Source organism: Siphateles boraxobius, unplaced genomic scaffold, assembly GCF_051911475.1.
Source record: "Siphateles boraxobius isolate OS27281-9 unplaced genomic scaffold, OSU_SipBor_1 76, whole genome shotgun sequence".
In the NCBI taxonomy this organism is placed as follows: Eukaryota; Metazoa; Chordata; class Actinopteri; order Cypriniformes; family Leuciscidae; genus Siphateles; species Siphateles boraxobius.
This window is the reverse complement of record NW_027509204.1, coordinates 507,338-527,868: the sequence shown is the minus strand read 5'-3', so window position 1 is coordinate 527,868 and position 20,531 is coordinate 507,338. Positions and strand designations below refer to the sequence as shown.

The following is a 20,531-nucleotide window of genomic DNA, read 5'->3' as shown; positions in this document are numbered from 1 at the left end:
AACCTCTAGGTATCCCTTTGCGGGCTCCGACATTGTCTTGTCCCTGTTGGACCAGACAATATAGCACAGCGTTTCAAAATGGGTTCCCGTAGCGTATAGGTACGCAATACGAGTGAACGTTCTCGAAAGGGAACGTACTCGGTTACTAACGTAACCCCGGTTCCCTGAGAGTAAGGGAACGAGTATTGCGTAGCCACTTCAGGGTGATGTCGCTGCAGTCAATTTTACCCAGTGGTGGAATGTAACGAAGTACAAATACTTCGTTTATTTACTTAAGTAAATTTTTCACGATCTGTACTTTACTTAAGTCTCAACAAGTTTGGTTGCCATAGATATCAGTGATGTCCGGTTCGTGAACGTATCGTTCTTTTGAACCGGTTCTTTTTCCCGCAGCCCAGCCAATCAGCCAGCGTTTTAAAATAAAGGCTTCAATATTATCGAGAAAAGGAGTTTTCCCATAGCGTATAGCTACGCAATACTCTCAGGGAACCGAGGTTATGATAGAAACCGAGTACGTTTCTTTCCTTTGATAATTACTCATGTGACTATGAGTACCTGCAAAACGAAATAATACCACAGAAAGAGCTGGAGTTTATGTCATGTCCATTCATTAGGGCCTCTTTTTTTTAACATGTTCATTGTTTCAGCCCAGTTAATTACTGCTTATTGGTTACTGATTGTAGTTTATTCTTTGATGTCTTAATTCGTAGCATTTTTAAAGGGATACTGTTTGAAACAATTGGGCTGTCATACAGTCTCCTAATGAATGGCTTCTAGTGAAGAATGAGAATCAATGCACAGATTATAGACTACGAATATTTTCTTTTTATTCATACATTTTACATAACAATCGTGCTTTTTCATATGACACCATTTAAATACATGTCCTATGTTATAATTTTAGGCAGTGTAACAGTTAAAAATATACAAAACAATATTATTTCTTACGAGACATAAATCCTATTTGTTTTATAATCCTTTTTATAATCATCACTCATAATTTCCATAAGGTATGTGCTTCAGAGCTCAAAATATTATTGCAGAAAACAGCAATTGTTTTTCAAATATTTCAACATTTAGACAAAAAACTTAATGGAGTACAAACATTCACGGTTACATGTTTTACACAATACAATTTTACAATAAAGTTCCAGATAAAACTGCAGTAAAGTATCTTTGTACAAAACTCACAGGACATAGCCATTTCACATTTTATGTAGGTACGTATCTCCTCTTAGTAAACATGTTTAACAAGACCGAATGCTTTTCACGTGTAGCTGCCTTTGACAGAAACTGTCAGCACATCATTGCCCTGTCGTCAGAGAAGTCTCTGTACTCTAAGGTTTGTGCTTTTGTTGTTGTTGTTTTGTTTTGGGTGTTTTTTTCTGGGGAGGGGGGGGGGGGGGGGGCAGAAAAGTATATTTTAGTATATGCTACTTACTTAAAATATGGTATTAACTATTAAGAAATATTTTGTATCCTTTTTCAAAAAGGTATGGCACAATATAGTATAGTGTAAACCATTGTTATCGAGTGGCCAGTTCGTGTGTGCATTTCTGCTTTGTTTTAACGGTTCAACATTTTGGCACATGAAGTAACTGATGGTCATGCAAATTGCGACTACATAAATCACAGGCTTAAGGAGCTGATATGCACTCAGGGTCAGAGACATATCTGAGATTTTCTTTTTCCTGAGGGGACATGTAAACAGGACACTGATTTGACAGCACTCATCAGTAATCTATAGAATAATCTGCAAAAATGATCTCCCTGTGTTTTTTGTTGTTCTGATTTTCTGTATTTTTGTACCCTGTGCTTTACAAACTACACACTGCCAGGCATAGATTCGTTTTTGCTTTTAGTCAATGATTTTGGTCCTTGGTCTCCACATTAAAGTACAAAGCATTCTAAAAAATAATTCTAAAAATCACATACAAGTATTTTCTCTTTTTTTAGGTCGGAAAAGAAAAAGATAGTAACAGTCTCTCTCAACAAAGATATTCAACAACATATAATGGGTCATCCAAGGGCTCTACCGAATAAAAATTCATTGTGCTTCGGACACAGGGCTTGCTTGATGCACCTTGGTTTTTCCAAATTACCCACAATACAACATAATCATAATCATGGACTCCTGCTTTGTCCCAGTGCAACATAGAAACTGTTTATACCTTACATAAATAGCTTATGCATTGCAAAACAATGCACTGTCCTTAAATCTAACTCACAGTATAACCTTAGTAGAGACAAATTTACATAATACATAGTATAATTCATTTTTTTAAACACTGACACTCGTTGCTTCACATTTGGAAAGCTTACAGAGTTTGTGTTTGTGTGTAAGTTTTTCAAATGCAAATGTTTTTTGTTTGTTTGTGTTTTTAATTATTTTTTGTCACATTTTATGTTTAGTTTGATTATTTATGACCCCTGGAGGTAGATGATTCTATTACTGTATAAACATGGAAGTCTTCTGTGCTGTTAATCTTTGATTGCTCTCTGCTGGGGTTCACCTCTACTGCTTTTAGACATTGGCATCGCTACCAGGGTTAATTGGAGATGAACTATCAGCCTGCACCTGCGGCTGTGACGGAGGCTGTGACTGAGATTGAGGTGGAGGCTGAGATGGAGGCTGAGACTGAGACTGCTCTGGCTGCGGTGATTGTGGTTGCTGCTGTGCCTGGTCCGGTTGTTGTGGTGATTGTGGTTGTTGCGGTTGCTGCGGTGATTGTGGTTGCTGTGGTGATTGTGGTTGCTGTGTTGATTGTGGTTGTTGCGGTATTTGCGGTTGCTGCTGTGCCTGGTCTGGTTGCTGCGGATGTTGCGGTGATTGCGCCAGCTGTTGTGGCGGTGACTGAAGCTGCTGTTGCTCTGGCCCATTCTCCTGAGCACGCCTCACTGCTGGAGGCTGCAGCATTATCCTGATCCGCTGAAATAAGGCCCCAGAACCAGCACCAGTAAGCATAGATATACTATGTAATGTCTGTGTTATCTTGTTCATTATTTTATACATAAATGAAAACAGTTACCTCCTTATATGTCCCCTTCAGGGTGAGGAACATGTAGACCATATAACCAGGAATGAGAACCATAGAGGATAAAGCCATGAGCCAGCCCACTCCTTGCCCCCATTTAGGGAACACATAGTTGTTCATTTTAAGAGGAACCATTTGCACCGCGCTGAAAAGGAACACACCCTGCAGGAAAGCTCTGTTTAAAAAAACTGCAGTTTTCACACAATTACTGTACACCATAATCTGTAACGGTTCTTACTTTTATAGTGAAGACTACAATACTTTAGAAACATGGTGCCACTTTATATTAGGTGTCTTTAACTACTATGTTTGCATCAAAATAATAAGTTCAACGTTCTGTGCTATTGAGGTGGGATACGGGTAAGGTTAGGGGCAGGTTTGCTGGTATGGGTAGATTTAAGGGTGGGTTAAAGTGTAGGGAAGGTCATCAGTATAATTCTCATTACAGAAATGTATTACAGCTGGAATTACACTGGATACCTAGTAAACTGAGTCAATGGGACAAATAATGGTGTTGTAAAATGAACACTGTTTTATGGCAAATAAACCCTTAAGATTTTGTTCTTTTATAAATATTATTGCAAATTTAGGTTCATGTTAGGTATCAAGCTGTAAACTACATTTTTATTTACCATAAACCACCATGGATCATGATTGTGTCACATGCAGGTTAAAGCAGAGAGGAAGCAGGATCTATATGCAGCAGGCTTTTATTAAACAAACTCAAAATGAACCAAAACACTCAGAATAGCTCAGGCACAGAACAACCAACATATAATACGGACAACGACAGACAACTAAGACAGGACTAAACACAGGGACTAAATCAAGGAAACAAGACACAGCTGACATGACTAACGAGGCACAGGTGAACAGGATACTGAATCAAAGAGACACCCTGGGAAAACAAATTTACAGGCAAAACAAATTTACAGGCAAACATGAACTAACAAACACTAAACGTGACAGAACACAAATTCTCCCACAAGGCCTTGTGGCATATTACATTAACGGGTGGGAGGTTGTGGGGCGGAGCCGGCAACTCGGGAGACCTGAGATGATCCACCTTCGTGGCCTTGCCCAGAGACCCAAGCCCGGCAACTATGGCAGTGGTCATATACCCCAATTTGTGACCCGTCACAGAAACCAGGGACACAAGTCGGCAGCACAACTTTCGAGCAAAATGAGAAAGAAGACTTTTTTATCAAAATTGGTGATTTTCAATTTTTTGGAGAATCTGTTAATTGAAATCACGAAGAATCCTCTCCATGTTTGAGATAGCAGTATTGGTATACTTAAAAGCTTACATTTTGAGGTTGAAATCGGCTTGTTTTCGGAGATTCTAGCATGCAGTAGGGGCGTGGCGTGTCATTGTCTGTGTGTATTTCCATACTGAATAACCCGGCGCTTTTGCCCCCGCCCTCCAAGTGAACTGCATGGCTACTTATTATGCTGTGCTCTGGCCGGCTCTATCTGATATCAAAATTCAATGAAGATGGATGCCGCAAAGATTGTCGCAGACGAGCTGAACCGTCTGGCAGTTACACCGAAAATGTTCGCGCGCGCCCTCAGTGCTTGAATACGGCGGCTCGGCTCGCTGACAGCGGTGGCTGGCTGTTTCACACTGTCGCCCGATTGCTTTGAATGGGGAACGTTTGTTAACAGGGAACAGAGTTAATGGACTGGCAACAATCTCCATAGCACATGAACTGGCACAGAGAATCGAAATAGAGGATGCAGTTAAGACCTTTGCTGCGATGAAGGCCTGCCGTGCGTGTTTCTGAAATGTAAGTTAAGCTTCATTTAGTCATTATTTAAGATGCTGAACCTGCTGATGATATAATGTGCTTGCGGGCATTTCATTTGTGTGTGTATACGCACATAAGAAAGTGGTGTAAAGAGATTTGCAACAGTAATTTGAGGAGGTGAAATATGATTATTTGGAAAATTCCAGAAATGACTGCTTAAAGAAAAATGCCAGCAGGCATTTGCCTCCTGCATAAACTTTAATATTGTTGACATTTTGGGCACACGAGCGTTGCGCACTATTTGCGCACTATATATTTATATGTAGGCCTATGGCTTATTGGTCTTTGTGTGTTGTTGCTGGTTTTGCGTTATATGTATATGGCATATTGGTCTTTGTGTGTTGTTGCTGGTTTTGCGTTATATGCAGGCTATATGGCATATTGGTCTTTGTGTGTTGTTGCTGGTTTTGCGTTATATGCAGGCTATATGGCATATTGGTCTTTGTGTGTTGTTGCTGGTACGTTGCAAATAGAGGGGCAGCACAATTGTTTTTCGCCTAGTGCGGCAGAAGTGCACACATTCGAAGTGCAAAAAAAGCTGTAAAGCACATGGAGGAGCTTTACAGGGGGTATGGCTTATCTAAATGAGATGTAAATGAGCCCTATTGTCACTCCCAGCAGCAGAGAGAGGTGAGAACTGCACAATCTTTAGAGGTCGTTTTCTCATCTTTGAGCTTTTTTAAGTGCCTACTTTAAAATGGCCACAACTTCTCCAAATATTATCAGATTTCCACATGTTACACATCGTTGGAAAGCTTGGAGATTACACTTTCATAATCTATGAATAACTCAAAATGCCCCAGAATCGACTTGTGTCCCTAGTTTCCGTGACCGGTCACATTTTCTTGGGGGGAGCTAGACGTTTGTAGGCCAAGAGGGATTATGGGGTGAGACCAGGGACTGAAGGCCTCTCTGGGCTGAGCTCGGGGACTGGAGTCCTCTCTGGACTCTGGACGGGAGACGGAGTCACCTCTGGACTCTTGACGGGCCAAGATGGCCGCCGCGGTGCGTGAATCTCCAGTCCCCGTCAGGAGTCCAAAAGTCACTTCCGTCCACATGGCCGGCTCTGGCGTGGTGGCAGCCATCTTGACCTAGGGCTCAGGCATGAACAGTGGCCATCTTGGGGGTGGCCTACTTGACCGAGAGCTCATGCGTGAAGGTGGCTATGACGGGACGAGACTCTGGAGCTGGCTGTTTTCAGGAGTACATGTCTTCCAGACACTTGGCCTCCCTCCAGGGAAGTCCTCGGGAGTCTGGAAGTTCAACTGGGTGGTGGTAGTAGTTGGCTCCGATCCATATACTGCTCTGAGGGTTTCGTCATCATAGGGGGAGAGAATGGCAAGACGGCAGAACTCCACAGAGTTTTCCACAAAGTTTAGACTCTTCCGGGCCAACGCAGAGAACTGCGATGTTTTAAAGGTCTGTCGTTTTGTCACATGCAGGTTGAAGCAGAGAGGATGCAGTAGGCTTTTATTGAACAAACTCAAAATGAACCAAAACAATCAGAACAGCTCAGGCACAGAAAAAACAACATATAATACGTACAACGACAGACAACTAGACAGGACTAAATCAAGGAAACAAGACACAGCTGACATGACCAACGAGGCACAGGTGAACAGGATACTGAACCAAAGAGACACACTGGGAAAACTGGGTCAAATTAACAGGCAAACATGAACTAACAAACACTAAACGTGACAGTTTGGAAGTTTGGTCGTTTTGATTAAGGACAAGGGACATTCTTGTGAGTCCCTCATTAACATGTGCATATAATGAATCAGAGGGAAACATCTTAGAACGCTGCTTGCTGGAAACAACAATAAAGGCTTTTTACTTTTGAAGAAGCATCTTGAATTTTTGTCTCATTTTTATGTGCAAATAAAGACTTTAATAATGAAAAGCTGATTAACTGGCACTGAAACTATTGGAAGACAACTAATTTTGAACTGAATTGAGCTGGACAATGACTAGCCTTGCAACATCTGTACTGTTTTTGAACTGAATTGCATCAACATTGAACTGACTCGAGCTGAATAATGTCACTGTTGCATTTAGTAGAGCTGCTTATAGCTAAATTGAACTAATTATTGATACATAATTGATATACTTTGCAACATTAAAAGTATTATTTTCTTTCTTATTAATGTGAAGATGCTTTGAAACAATCTGTATATTATAAAGTGCTCTATAAATAAATGTGACTTGACTAACTTTAACCTTTTCTTACAGTAATTTTCCACGTATTAAAAACATTTTTTGGATTTGACAATATTCAAAGACTAACAAGTATACTCTACTTTTATCCATTTATTTTAATGTTTGATAAAAAAAATTCCAAGAGCTTTTAGAAAATGTTATATCACATAAAAAAGAATAAAGTAGGTTACTTACAGCAACAACTAGAGGGGTGAAGAAAACCCAGCACAGTTTCCACCATACACAAGGCTTGTATCCAATCATTTCCTGGATGTTATCATAAAACTTGTTCACACCTGAAATTACATAAAATTTAATAGGGATTAGATCAATTCACTGCAACTATATTGCGGCAACTGGATTGACGGATAGACTGGAATACATCCATCTATCAATCCATTCATCTTTATCTGTTGCAGTGCTGAGGATTCAGGGGTAATCAATACAATCTGAACCGAGACATTTGTTGTGTCCGAAATCGAATACTCGAAACATACAGTAATGTAATGTGTTACTATCAATGGGTTAAAGTAATAAGATTACTTTTTTCAGCAACTAGTAGTAACTAGTTTCTAATACGATTTCAGAAATAATATTACAGTTATTGTCCATAAAATAGCTTGTTGCAATGTTCTATTTTGTAATTTGTTATTTTGTCTATTGGATTGAAATCCAACAATCCAATCATTCCTAGATTCATTTCATAATCTTCACGATTTGCGGGTGCACGTGATGTCACCATTGCTGCAAGCTAGCTTGGAATATGTAAAAGCTTAAATTCAGTGTCTGGAAATATTGACATTACTTTGATTTTGTCAGGAGAAAAGATGACAAGAACACCATCGCCAAAAGTAAGTTGCGGCATTACTTTACTCTGGCATTACATGGCTTGCCCATTCATATCACTTTTATCCCGATATACAATATATCCACCTGTTATCAAAAATCTAGAAAACAAAAAATTTCCTTACGACCTTACGTGAATTAATTTGACAACATACATCATGAAATATAATTGTATCTGGGTAACACGTGAATTATGCTGTTTGTAGCATTTTAGAATCCAAATCATATGACAAATCATATGCTGTCGTAATCGTGTGTTTATTTGCTTCATGTTTCATGTACAGAAACGTTTCTCTGGGCTAGTATGAACGGAAAAGAACGCATAAGTGTAGTGGAACTTCGTCATAGGAAGAGACAGGGCAGGTTATGATGAACACGTAATATGATTGAGATATGAGCAGCTGAGTCATAACAGCAGATCCCATGAATAGAAATGATGATTCTGTCTAAAGTAATACAAAGTAAATAATTTAAATATACCCTAACATTCACAAAGAGGCACACATATGAAGCCAGAATTTTGAGGAGAAAATGAGCAATTACCACTTCTGCGGGGTGTAACTGAAAAGTAATATAACAGGTAGTGTAAAGAATTACTGTTGCCAGAAAGTAATAATATTATGAGTAATGAGTAATTTAATTACATTTTTGGAGTTACAAGCTTAACACTGACCATATATTATGCGAAAAAACAGTATGCCAACAAAGTAGTATTTACGAATACGTAGGTGTAAAGTCCCTGGATAAAGTACTACTTCTGCTGAGATTCAGAAGTGTGTGTTCAATCTACACTTGGAGAGGAGTAGTAAATGCACCGCCAACTGACACCGGAGGTCACATGACAGTGACACCATGGCGGATGTAGTAAGTCCAAATTTCATTCATACTACACACATCCATACTAAATATAACAAACTTTTTTTAACAGTCGTGAAGTAAGTTTGTAGTACCTACTTTAAAGTATGCAATTTCAGATGCAGTATAAGCATATGGGTATTTCTAAAACCGAAACTGCATCCTACGAAGGCTGCATATCTCTGCTGCCACCAAAACGTCATCAAATGTCGCTGAAGGCCATCTCAATTTGAAGGATCTAGGAAGGCAGCCTTTGTTTCGCGCCTTTCTTTCGGCCTGTTTTAAAGGATGCATCAGATGTATCCTTCGTGGCCTTAAATCACCCACAATCCTTTGCACACATTCCAATACATGAAAATAAGCTGACAGAAAACAAGTCGGTAATGAGCTTGTCTGAGTTTATTATTGTAATTTATTATTACTGTTTAGTCAAAGTATGCAGCACAAGTCCTGAAAAATGATGTAATCTAATGGGACGTGAGACAAACTAAACAATGAAATTACAGTTGTTCTGTAAACTGTACAAACCGATTCAGCGGGAGTGTGGGCCTTCATACCGCGGCTCCATTTCACACTCACTATTGTACAGACTCTGGCTCCAAGTCTGCGTAATCAGCACAAGATGTCAGCACCAAATCGGGACAATGGCGGTTTCACTTTTCTACAATGGAAGGTCCGTCTTTTTTTACAGTCTATGGTTTAGTCATTCATTGGTTGCCATTAGTCCACACCTGTTCCCTGTTCTATTGATTACCTTCCTCTGTGTATTTCAGCCTTCAGTCTTCCTCAGTTCTTTGTCTTGTGTTAAAGGGTTAGTTCACCCAAAAAATTAAAATTCTGTCATTAATTACTCACCCTGAAGTCATGTAAAACCTTTGTTCATCTTCGGAACATAAAGTAAAATATTTTTGATGAAATCCAAGAGCTTTCTGATCCCTCCATAGACAGCAAAGTCATTGCAACTTTCAAGGGCCAGAAAGGTAGTAAAAATACCATTAAAATAGTCCATGTGACTACAGTGGTTCAACCTTAATGTTATGAAGTGACGAGAATACATTTAATGCACACACAAAAAAAAGCCCCAAAATAACGACTTTATTCAACCATTTTTTCTCTTCTGTGTCAGATCTCCTACGCTATTCACGTAGTAAACACAGTGCAGCACTTCTGGTTTCTACGTCAGAACGCTGGCTCAGTATTGGCCGGCTCCTGCATCAGCATCACACACGTGTCGTTGTGGTTTTGTGAACAGCGTCGGCCAATAATTAGCCGACATTCTGGTGTAGAACCCGGAGACGCTGTACTGTGTTTACTACGCAAATAGTGTAGGAGTTCATTTTGGGGGTTTTTGCTCACAAAAAGTATTCTTGTCGCTTCATAACATTACATTGAGTAATTGATGACAGAATTTTCATTTTTGGGTGAACTAACACTTTAACGTTTATGGATTGTTGGGTTATCTCCGTGTTTAATAAAAATAGTTTATCAAGCATCACGCATCTTCCTTGTGGATTAAGCTACAGTAACCCCATTATAGAACCCTTTTAAAAGTGTCATGAGGTTGGAAGGGTGAAGAAGGGAATGAACCCAATCGCAGACAGTAGTCACAGCACACAGTTTATTATGAACAAAAAGGGAAAACAAAGCCCACGAGGGGGCAAAACAAGACAGGACTAAGGTGACTGACTAGACAAAGATACTGACAAAATACTAGAAGACAAAACACTGATACAAAAAATCGCTCAACAGGACGATTATTCTTGACAGGTTACTCACAAACTTGACACGGATTGACAATGAACCGACACTGGACAGCAAACACGAGGGGATTAAATGGAGACAAACTAATGAGGGAGACAGGTGATAATGGGGAAGCAATAATGACTAAACAAGGATAACAAGGAGAGCGGGGCTAGATGACGAGACAACACAAGCACATGGCCCAACAAGGCCATGTGTTTGCACATAAAACATGGGTCTGTCATGATCCTGCCTCAAGACTTAAAGACAAGAACTAGATGGCAGAATCATGACTGAACCCCCACCTTTAGGAGCGGCTTCCAGAAGCTCCTCAAGGGGACATCAAACACATCTTAATAAAGGCATACACAAATAAACAATAGCAGGGTTGGGATGACAAATCAAAAATAACAGACAAGGAAGGGGGGGGGGGCGGAGGGAACACAGAGTTCATGGAGAAATGTTCAGAGGGGATAGGTGGACTGGGGCTCTTGGGTACATGGGATGAGGGCTGAGGACGAGGACACTGGGTAGGCTTAGACGGAGACACACGAGGAGAGGTCTTGGGGGAAACAGTCCGGGGCTTAGTGGAGACAGGGAAAACAGTCCGAGAACTAGTGGTGACAGGGAAAAATGGGGAAACAGTCCAGGGACTAGTGGAAACAGGGACAAACGGGGAAACTGTCCGGGGGCTGGTGGAGACAGGAACGAGCGGGGAAACAGTCCGGGAATTAGTGGAGACAGGGACGACCGGGAAAACAGGCTGGGATACTGCTTCAGTGGTAGCAGCAACAGATTCAGACACGGAGGACACAGAGGATGAGGAAACGGGACTCCTGACGGGAAACATAGCAGGCGAAGGGGCAGGACTGGGTGCAGCGCTCTCCGTGGCAGGCTTGGATGCAACGCTCCCAGTGACAGGCTTGGGTGCGGCGCTCACAGGGACAGGATCGGGTGCGGCGCTCACAGGGACAGGATCGGGTGCGGCGCTCACAGTGGTAGGCTTGGGAACAGAGCTCACAGTCACAGTGGGCTCGGGACAAAACATGACGGGCACATCGAGGAGCTTGACAAGCTTGGCAAGGTAGTCTGCTAGAGTCTCGGCAGCAACAATGATAGGCATCCGCTTACGAGCAGACACCGCTTGCAGGACTGCTTCTGCAGCTTGATCAGCCGCAGCTCTCACAGAGGCAGATTCAGGAACAGCGCTTGCAGTAGCGGGCTCTGGGACGGCGCTTGCAGTAGCGGGCTCCGGAACGGCGCTTGCAGTAGCGGGCTCCGGAACGGTGCTTCCAGTAGCGGGCTCCGGAACGGCGCTTCCAGTAGCGGGCTCCGGAACGGCGCTTGCAGTAGCGGGCTCCGGAACGGCGCTTGCAGTAGCGGGCTCCGGAACGGCGCTTGCAGTAGCGGGCTCCGGAACGGCGCTTGCAGTAGCGGGCTCTGGAACGGCGCTTGCAGTAGCGGGCTCTGGAACGGCGCTTGCCGAAGGTTGGGAGGCTCCCCTCTTCCTCCTCTTTCTCCGAGGTCGGGAAGCAATGGTCACAGCAGGACTCATGATCAGCTGGACGGGCTCAGCGGGAGACAAAACAGGAACTGGGAAGACCATCTCTGGTTGGGTAAGCTCAGATGAAGATGATTCCGAAGGGGAATCCCACGAAACCCGTCTCCCTCGTTTACCACGGAGGTCAGTGGGTTTGGAAGACGCCTCTGGAGTCGTGGGGGAACCAGCCTGGTCCCCAAGCGTTGCAACGCCTATCATACGACCCTCCGGGATGACAGGAAGACAGGCAGAAGGTGAAGACCTCGAGGACGCCGCCCCAGACTCCTCCCGGGAGAAGTGGTCATACAACCGGGAGAAGTTTGACAAGATCCACTCATCCTCGGGTGAGTGTGGAAGGGTGACACTCTTCTTGTTGAGGGGGGGAGACAACCAGACTTCTTCAAGGGGGTCCAGACGATGCTTGGCAGAGAAGGACAAATGGTCTGCTGGGTTCTTCTTTGGTCGGTTCATTCTGTCATGAGGTTGGAAGGGTAAAGAAGGGAATTAACCCAATCGCAGACAGTAGTCACAGCACACGGTTTATTATGAACAAAAAGGGAAAACAAAGCCCACGAGGGCGCAAAACAAGACAGGACTAAGGTGACTAACTAGACAAAGATACTGACTAAATACTAGAAGACAAACAACTGACACAAAAAATAGCTCAACAGGACGATTATTCTTGACAGGTTACTCACAAACTTGACACGGATTGACAATGAACCGACACTGGACAGCAAACACGAGGGGATTAAATAGAGACAAACTAATGAGGGAGACAGGTGATAATGGGTAAGCAATAATGACTAAACAAGGATAACAAGGAGGGCGGGGCTAGATGACGAGACAACACAAGCACATGGCCCAACAAGGCCATGTGTTTGCACATAAAACATGGGTCTGTCATGATCCTGCCTCAAGACTTAAAGAAAGACAAGAACTAGATGGCAGAATCATGACAAAAAGGTATACTTTTGTACCTTATAATCCTCTAGAGGCTGCATATTAATACTGTTCCTTAAAGATACATATTAGTGCATAAATGGTACATGTCAGTACCTTCCGAAAGGGTCCCACCCTAGTGACAGCTTTTGTAAAAAAAAAAAAATATGATAGTTTATTAAAAAAACATAAAGAACTTTCACAATGGCCAATCAGAGCAGCATAAAGTCATAAACTTACAACACTCTCTGGTACTAATGTAGAGACACTGGCATATCTCAGGTAGATTATTTGTTTTGTCAAGTCCCGTTAGCAAAATAGTAAATGTTGGAAGAGCTGACAATGACCAAATTGTCAGATCTGAAGAAAAGTAAGGTTGACAAGGAAAATTGTGCATTCGCAAAAGACTGGAAGACATTTTTACCAAAATAAGCACCAAACCTACAGCATGTGCTTTATTTGTACCGAGATGGTGGCGATTGTTAAGACTGCTAACAATAAGCACCACTATAAATCATCAAAGCAGATGTATTTTAAGCAAAATTATCCATTAAACATGGAGGTGAAAAAAAAAACAACTTAACGAACCGAGACAATCATATTGAGAATCTAGATGTAATATAGTCCTGTGGAAGCTGCACACCCTCCGCTCAGAGGAAAATTGTTGAGTGGACCACAAATATTTAAATTTGAGTTCCTCTGATCAAGAGCAAAGACATGGAAATGTCATTCAACCAAAGAAAGATAGAGAGAAAAAAACGTGTGATAGGATGGTTGTGAAGAGGGCAAACATGATAAGGACAGAAAGGGTTGAAATGGATTCAAAATGGTGAAGGCTTCATTGTATATCAGACACATGACTCTCAAAGATAAGGAGCTAATACAATTTCCCAGCCAGCTGCTGATTGACAGATTGGATTAATGGGAAAAATGACAGGAAGATCCCTGGGAAAATAGGCCCCTCCCTGAAATGTCAAACAAGCAGACAGCAAAGGTGGCAAACACTGAGAGATCCTATGGCCTTAGTTGAGGAAAGAGAGAAAGCAAAAGCAGCAATGCACGTGCATGCAGCAGCATCAAACACTAAATTCATAACCAAGTCATCAAGAGTAATCGCAAGAAACTGGCAGAAAAAATGGAAGTGGTGATGTAGCAATCCCCATAACATAAACAGGAAAAAAGAGCTTGAGAAATAGAAGCTATAAGCAAGGCCAATGTAGTGCTGAAGAAGAGGGAGTAAATTAATGAATGACATATCAATATCAATGAATGACATGTCAATATCAATGAAAACAATATCAATAAAAACGACAATCTTAAGCAAAATTTTTGTCATCCTTGTCACAACTTTGAATTTATGATGGTTACCAACTTTCAGTTTGTAATTCAATTCTATTTCCTTACATACACATTAATTGGCTGGTCTATTCAAAATTCAAGATTTATTGTCATGTGTGTAAAATACACACACATTTGCACACATATACACGCAATTAACAAAAATATACAATATACAAATGTATACAAAAGTATTTTTGTAACAGTAATGGCATTGATATACTGTAATTTTGTGTTCAGAGTGGTCCTGTCCCACTGGATGCACTTTTGTCGTGACAGAATTATTGATGACTATTTATGACTGAAGACCAAAGCTTTTTTTGTCCAGTTTTATAATGCTGTACAGTGCAAAGGACGAGCACAATGCAAAACACAGACACGGTGTATCAGGACGGAGAAGGACTCACCATAGCACCAGGAGATTGAGATACACTCAAAGAACACCAGGAAGAGCAGACACATCCCACTGGCTGAGTAATAGTCGAAGAGTTTAAACACATAGAGGCCACCCTAACACAAGAGAAACACAAGCGTGTAATATAAGTCCCTGTAGCCTGCAATCATATTAATCATATTATCTCCTCATCATATTCAAGACTGATTACCTGTGTGATATTGGACAGCCCAATGGCGTAGGACACAACACAAACACATGCAATGAAAATCTCTCTCCTCTTTCTGAGCACCCGTGGGAACTCATCCACCAGAGCAGTGATGAAGCCCTCCACTGTGCAGAACTGCAAGACAATGTCAACAATGAGGTTGTTACTTATATTGCACTTCAATGGTAAACTTTTTCATGGCTCTTTGTTGTTGCATCCAATAAACCTATGATCACAGGTGTGTGTGTGTGTGTGTATTAGCTATTACACTTTGAACATGGCTTATCCAATCAGATTTTAGCTTTTTTTAGGACTTCCTTAAAAACAAAGCAACAATAAAAACCAACACAACTCATTGACAAAAAAATTAATTTACTAAATTTGAAAAAAAAAACAAAAAAAAAACAATATGCCACAGGGTTGGGATTCAGTTTGGTTTTGTTTGAACATTGCCACTAAACAAGACCAAAACTCCAGCTTAAGGGAAAAAGAACATCAGTTTAAAATCTGCAGAAATCCACATCAAAAGATTTTATTGGGCACAGGGCTAATTAAAATTTTTAATGCTCCTTATGTTTCCTTGTGTGGCCACCAGGGACACCGCCATTGATGCTGGAGTACCAAACAGATCCCGTTCACTTCTGTTTCTAGGTCAGAGCTTGAATATGTGATATTCTCACCTGACTGTCGATTCCCAGCATCAGCAGCATGGAGAAGAAGAGAATAGCCCACAACGGTGAGACGGGCAACTGCGTCACAGCTTCGGGATAAGCTAAAAATGCCAAACCAGGACCTGTGTAAGCCATGAAAAAATAAAGCATTTCAGTTATCTGAAAGAAATGTCTAGATTTTAACTTATATAACTATTTTTTTTTAAATAGCACTACTTCAAAGTGAAATATTGTAAGATGTTATGTAAAATTAATTGATTACCGGATGCAGCTACATCAGCTATTGGTCTCTTTGTGACATGTGCCATGAAGCCCACAATAGAGAAAATCACAAATCCAGCAAACATACTAGTGAAGGAATTTATACAGCACACAATGATAGAATCCCTGCAGAAAAAGGGGGGAAAGGATTCTGTCTTCAAATGTGCTATAAAAGCATCTATAAAACATTCCCTTAACTGACCTGGAAGCTGCACATCAATTTGGCATTTAAGGAGAAGATGGATTATGTAAACGACATATAGCCAAATTTGACAGTAATTCTCACTATTCATACGAACTCACTCAAATTCAAGACAGGGAACATCATGACAGTCAGTCACAGTTATAATGCTGGCTTGTTCACATTTTCAAGCAAACATTATTCACAGCATCAAAAAAGAAATGCTCGAGGTAAAATCAAAGTTTAGGGGCCTGAAACAGGGTCGAGTTATACTAACTGATTTTAAAAGATTATGTCACTGCATCATTCATACCTGTACACATTGTTATTGAAATGGTTGTAGCTGCCCAGAGCAATAAGGGAGCCTAGACCCAAACCATAGGAGAAGAAAATCTGTGTTGCAGCATCCAGCCAAACCTGAGATGGAAAATCAAGCTAATAATCAGCTAGCCTGGGTTTGTTGGATCTCGTTTGAATGATTAAACATGTGAAATTACCTCAGACTCCTTCAGCTTCTCAAAGTCAGGAGTGATATAGAACAAGATTCCCTCTTTAGCGCCAGGCAGGGACACTCCACGGATAAACAGAATGAACAACATGAAGTACGGGTAGGTGGCAGAGAAGTAAACAACCTGCAAAACATTGATTTCTCTATCAAATATTCCCAACGTGTATTTGTTCAGCATGTAAATGCTTGTAAAAAAGAAACTGCAGGAAATATTGAGCATTGCTTTCACGGGACAAGAAACTCATAGAGCCACAGTTTATTGCAACCATGTGTGCTTTACAATTAATGTAGTGAAATCATTACAAACTCACTGAAATTCCAGACCGAAGCCCTGAAGACAGACCAACAAAGACATCTCACCTTTCCAGTCCAGCTAACACCTTTCCAGATACAGAAGTACACGAGGACCCAAGCAATGGCCAGTGTTATTGCAAGTGGAGCACGAATTTCACCAGGTTTTTCTAAGCCATCAGTCATTTGATGCACATTGCGTCTGTATAAGCACATCATGCAACACAGTTACACTTGACAACAAGACAATTTAATGTACAAAGTTCAAAGAAGGACATGCACGTCAATTTTTTCATCAAATCTTACTCCCAAAACTCCATGACAGCACTGGTGAGATTGGTGGTGTCTACTATGCTGTAGTTTGTATAACATCTGTCTGTGTTCCATGGATTGTTACACGTTTGCCATGGAAGCTCCTATAAAGAATAGAACAATGCTTTACATTTTTCTTATTTAATAAATACCAGAATAGTGACCTAAACATGCTAATATATATATATATATATATGTTAATTTTTTTGCATGGAAGTACACGTGACGAGGAATGCTTACAGTGGTAAAGGAGTTGTATAAGTAGTAAATGGCCCAGGCAATGATGACAATGTAGTAAATGTTCAGCCAGAATGAGAGAACAGCAGCAGCAAGACCAACACCTGTAGTTATGACATATTGTGTTATAACTTACATTCAAAGCAGAATGTGAACCACCTGGTCAAAGCCAGCATATACAGTACGGCTTTTATGCATCATTATAGATGCCTTATTAGATCATTTGTCTTCAAACTGGAAGATCTGTGAGCATCTTTAGAACAACAGACTTACAACACATAACCCATGCATTTAAATGTACGCATCTGCTCGCGTTGCATTACTGAAGGTCTCACACACTTCAAGAAACCAGCTCGTATTTTCAGCATTAAGTAATGGGGAAGATGAGAAAGAAAAGAGCTTTAATACCTTTGAACATTGGAGCTAGTTTCCAAACCCCAAGGCCGCCAATGGATGTGTACTGTCCAAGAGCGCATTCAAGAAAAAACAGAGGAACTCCCGCAAAAAATAGCGTCAAAAAATAAGGAATCAAGAAAGCCCCTGGAATCAATGCAGAAATACATGAAAACACCAAGTGGGGCTGTGCACAGCAACACAAAGCACGCACACACACACACACACACACACACACACACCCTAGCACAACATCTCAGACTCAGACTCTTGGATAAGGAGAAGCGTCTCTTACCTCCGCCGTTTTTCCCGCACAGATAAGGAAATCTCCACACGTTCCCCAGGCCGATGGCGTAGCCCACACATGACAGCAGAAAATCAAATTTCCCACCCCAAGTTTCTCTGACTGGAATGTCTTTCTTCTTCTTCTCTGGTTTGGTATCCTCTGATTTGGGTTTGTCGTTAGTTGTTATTTCGTTGAGTTCCGTCACAACTTGTCCATCAGTGTTTTTGGTGTTGTTTGTCGCCATGTCTCTGATTTCAGACCGCAGTAGAGATCCACACAAACCCCCGATCAAACTCGACACAGTTTCAGTTAACCTGAAGACAGCGAATGACACGAAATCATTTTTTCCCCCCTGCAAACGCAGTCCGTGGTTTGAATTCGAAGGCGACACACACACACACACACACACACACACTAAGAGATATGCCGTCTCGGAGACAAAACTGTCTGTAATGACAGTCAATTTAAATATATATATTTTTAGATAGAACGATCTAGCTTCTCAATTATGTTTTTTAGTCAATGTTTTGATGTATTTACTATTGTTATACCCTTAAAATGCATGCACATAAACACAAACTTGAACATTTTCAAATCAGTGAAACACTGAAAATAATTTCCATCTACTTACAGTGAATTGTGACAGTTTTCCAAAGGGAATGTGTCCGTGTGCCACGCAGCGAGGTGTCCGTGGATTGCTCTCTGAGTTGTAAACTTCCAGAAAGGAGTGTTGTGTCCATGTAAAGCGGTCCCGCGGGAGCTGTCCACACGCCACTGGTGCTGAATCCTGTCTGAGATCAGCAGCTACTCAACATTTACTGAGCGTCAATGTCATGTGAAAGTCAACACCCCCCAACGGATACACACACTCATTTTCAGGTCAGGCACGCAAGTCTTTACCTTTATGTGCATGTTTTAACATCGTTCACAATGAAAATTATTCTGAATATTACCAACATTTTGGAATTCAATGCAAAATAGAGACTATTTTTCATTAATTTCACACACATCTGGGGCTGCCATAAGATAAAAATGAACTCATGCATTCATTGCTCATTCTGAAGAAGAATTCTAATCCTCAAACCCAGCCCACTTCATACCCAAATATATCATCATAAATATGGCAGATGAGGAGCAGAACAGGTGAAGCCACTGATCATTCCTCGTTTGAAACTGAGGACACTTCAGAGGAAGAAAGTCTGGGACACTATCTTTAATCGGACGCATAAATGTCCTGGCCCACAGTGCAGTCTTGATCTTCTGCCGAAAGTCCATAAATATGTGGTAAGCATTTTCTACATTTTCAGTCCATCCTGAATATTATATGTCATGGCTTTTTGATTTCTTCTAAAACCATAAAGGACAGAATTGTGAATGTCAGTAAACATTGGTTAATGAAAAGTGAATGAAGTCGATGTGGGATTTGGGTCAGAGTGGTGTAGATTTCACCTCAGAGCTTGGCTCAGACTGGAGAACTCAATTGGAAGCAGATGGTGAACCAATGAGGGGTGAACTAACCTACTAATGATACTACATGAAATTTTGCATTTGCACTCCATCTGGCTGCATCTCCCTTCGGTTATGGGCTGAGAAAACATGACATATTTATGCACCTGCTGTGGATGCTTGAGTACTTTTGGCTTGCTGGTGACACCCATGATATTCCCAGACGGACTCATTTAGAGAGAGATATATATGATCATCAACTTAATGCTGCCCATCAAGGATATTCAAAATAATTATTTAAAATTAACTTTACTGTAGTTTGGAGACTGTTGTTTTTTGTTTTTTGAAAAGAAAAAAATGGTTTTACCTGATGTGACCATTATGTCCACCCTTGATTTTACTTTCTTTGACGTAACCTAATGCAGTCAGGTGTATTCAGTCAAAGGAAATCATATCATTTTGATGAAGAAGAAAAAAATCCCGTTCATTTGGATGTCACCATACAAAGCATAAACAACAAATACACTTTCATAATATGTAAATTATAACCAAAAAATACATTTAAACTGTAAGATCTAAAATAACTATTTAATATATTTTGTGTGTATCAGGCTAGTCTATAGATCATCTTAAATGGATTATTTAGTTATTCTGTAAATTGAAGAATTCTTCATAGGTTGTGAGACAAAAAAGACGAGACAATTGATTGTTTACCCCAAAGTGACTTGGGCTTGATTTTGTTCTAATGAAATATGCAAATACTGTTGGCTGTAAGAGAGTGATCAATCCTTCTAGTGTCGGTAATATTCGAGAATGCTTGTGTTCAGTGTCTCTGACCTGAGTTTTCCAATCTTGACCAATATATTGTCGGTTATAAGTGCAGTGAACCAGGTTCTGTGTGAGCACTGCAGAGTATATATAAAAATATACATCCCCCAAAGCAGTATGGGGCATCGACAACATTTTAAAATTTTGTTCAAGTGTTGCTAGGCAACAGCAAAATGGTCTCAGCCTCCTTGTTATATTGGTGTATGTGCTGG

The 20,531-nt window shown here is 40.9% G+C and overlaps 1 protein-coding gene across 1 annotated transcript; it reads right to left on the bottom strand.

The window, feature by feature from the left end:
* Positions 1–807: 807 nt before the first annotated feature.
* On the bottom strand, positions 808–19,125 carry LOC143724566 (sodium- and chloride-dependent GABA transporter 1-like). Its single transcript, XM_077217710.1, has 15 exons — positions 18,677–19,125; positions 18,055–18,359; positions 17,775–17,906; positions 17,370–17,470; positions 17,124–17,233; positions 16,887–17,019; positions 16,516–16,650; positions 16,332–16,435; positions 15,839–15,963; positions 15,586–15,698; positions 14,909–15,040; positions 14,711–14,813; positions 7,238–7,338; positions 3,030–3,197; positions 808–2,929 (listed from the first exon to the last, which is right to left on the bottom strand). The coding sequence occupies exons 2-15, from the start codon at positions 18,287–18,289 to the stop codon at positions 2,525–2,527; spliced, it is 2,097 nt and encodes a 698-aa protein (XP_077073825.1). The 5' UTR covers positions 18,290–18,359; positions 18,677–19,125; the 3' UTR covers positions 808–2,524.
* Positions 19,126–20,531: the final 1,406 nt, after the last annotated feature.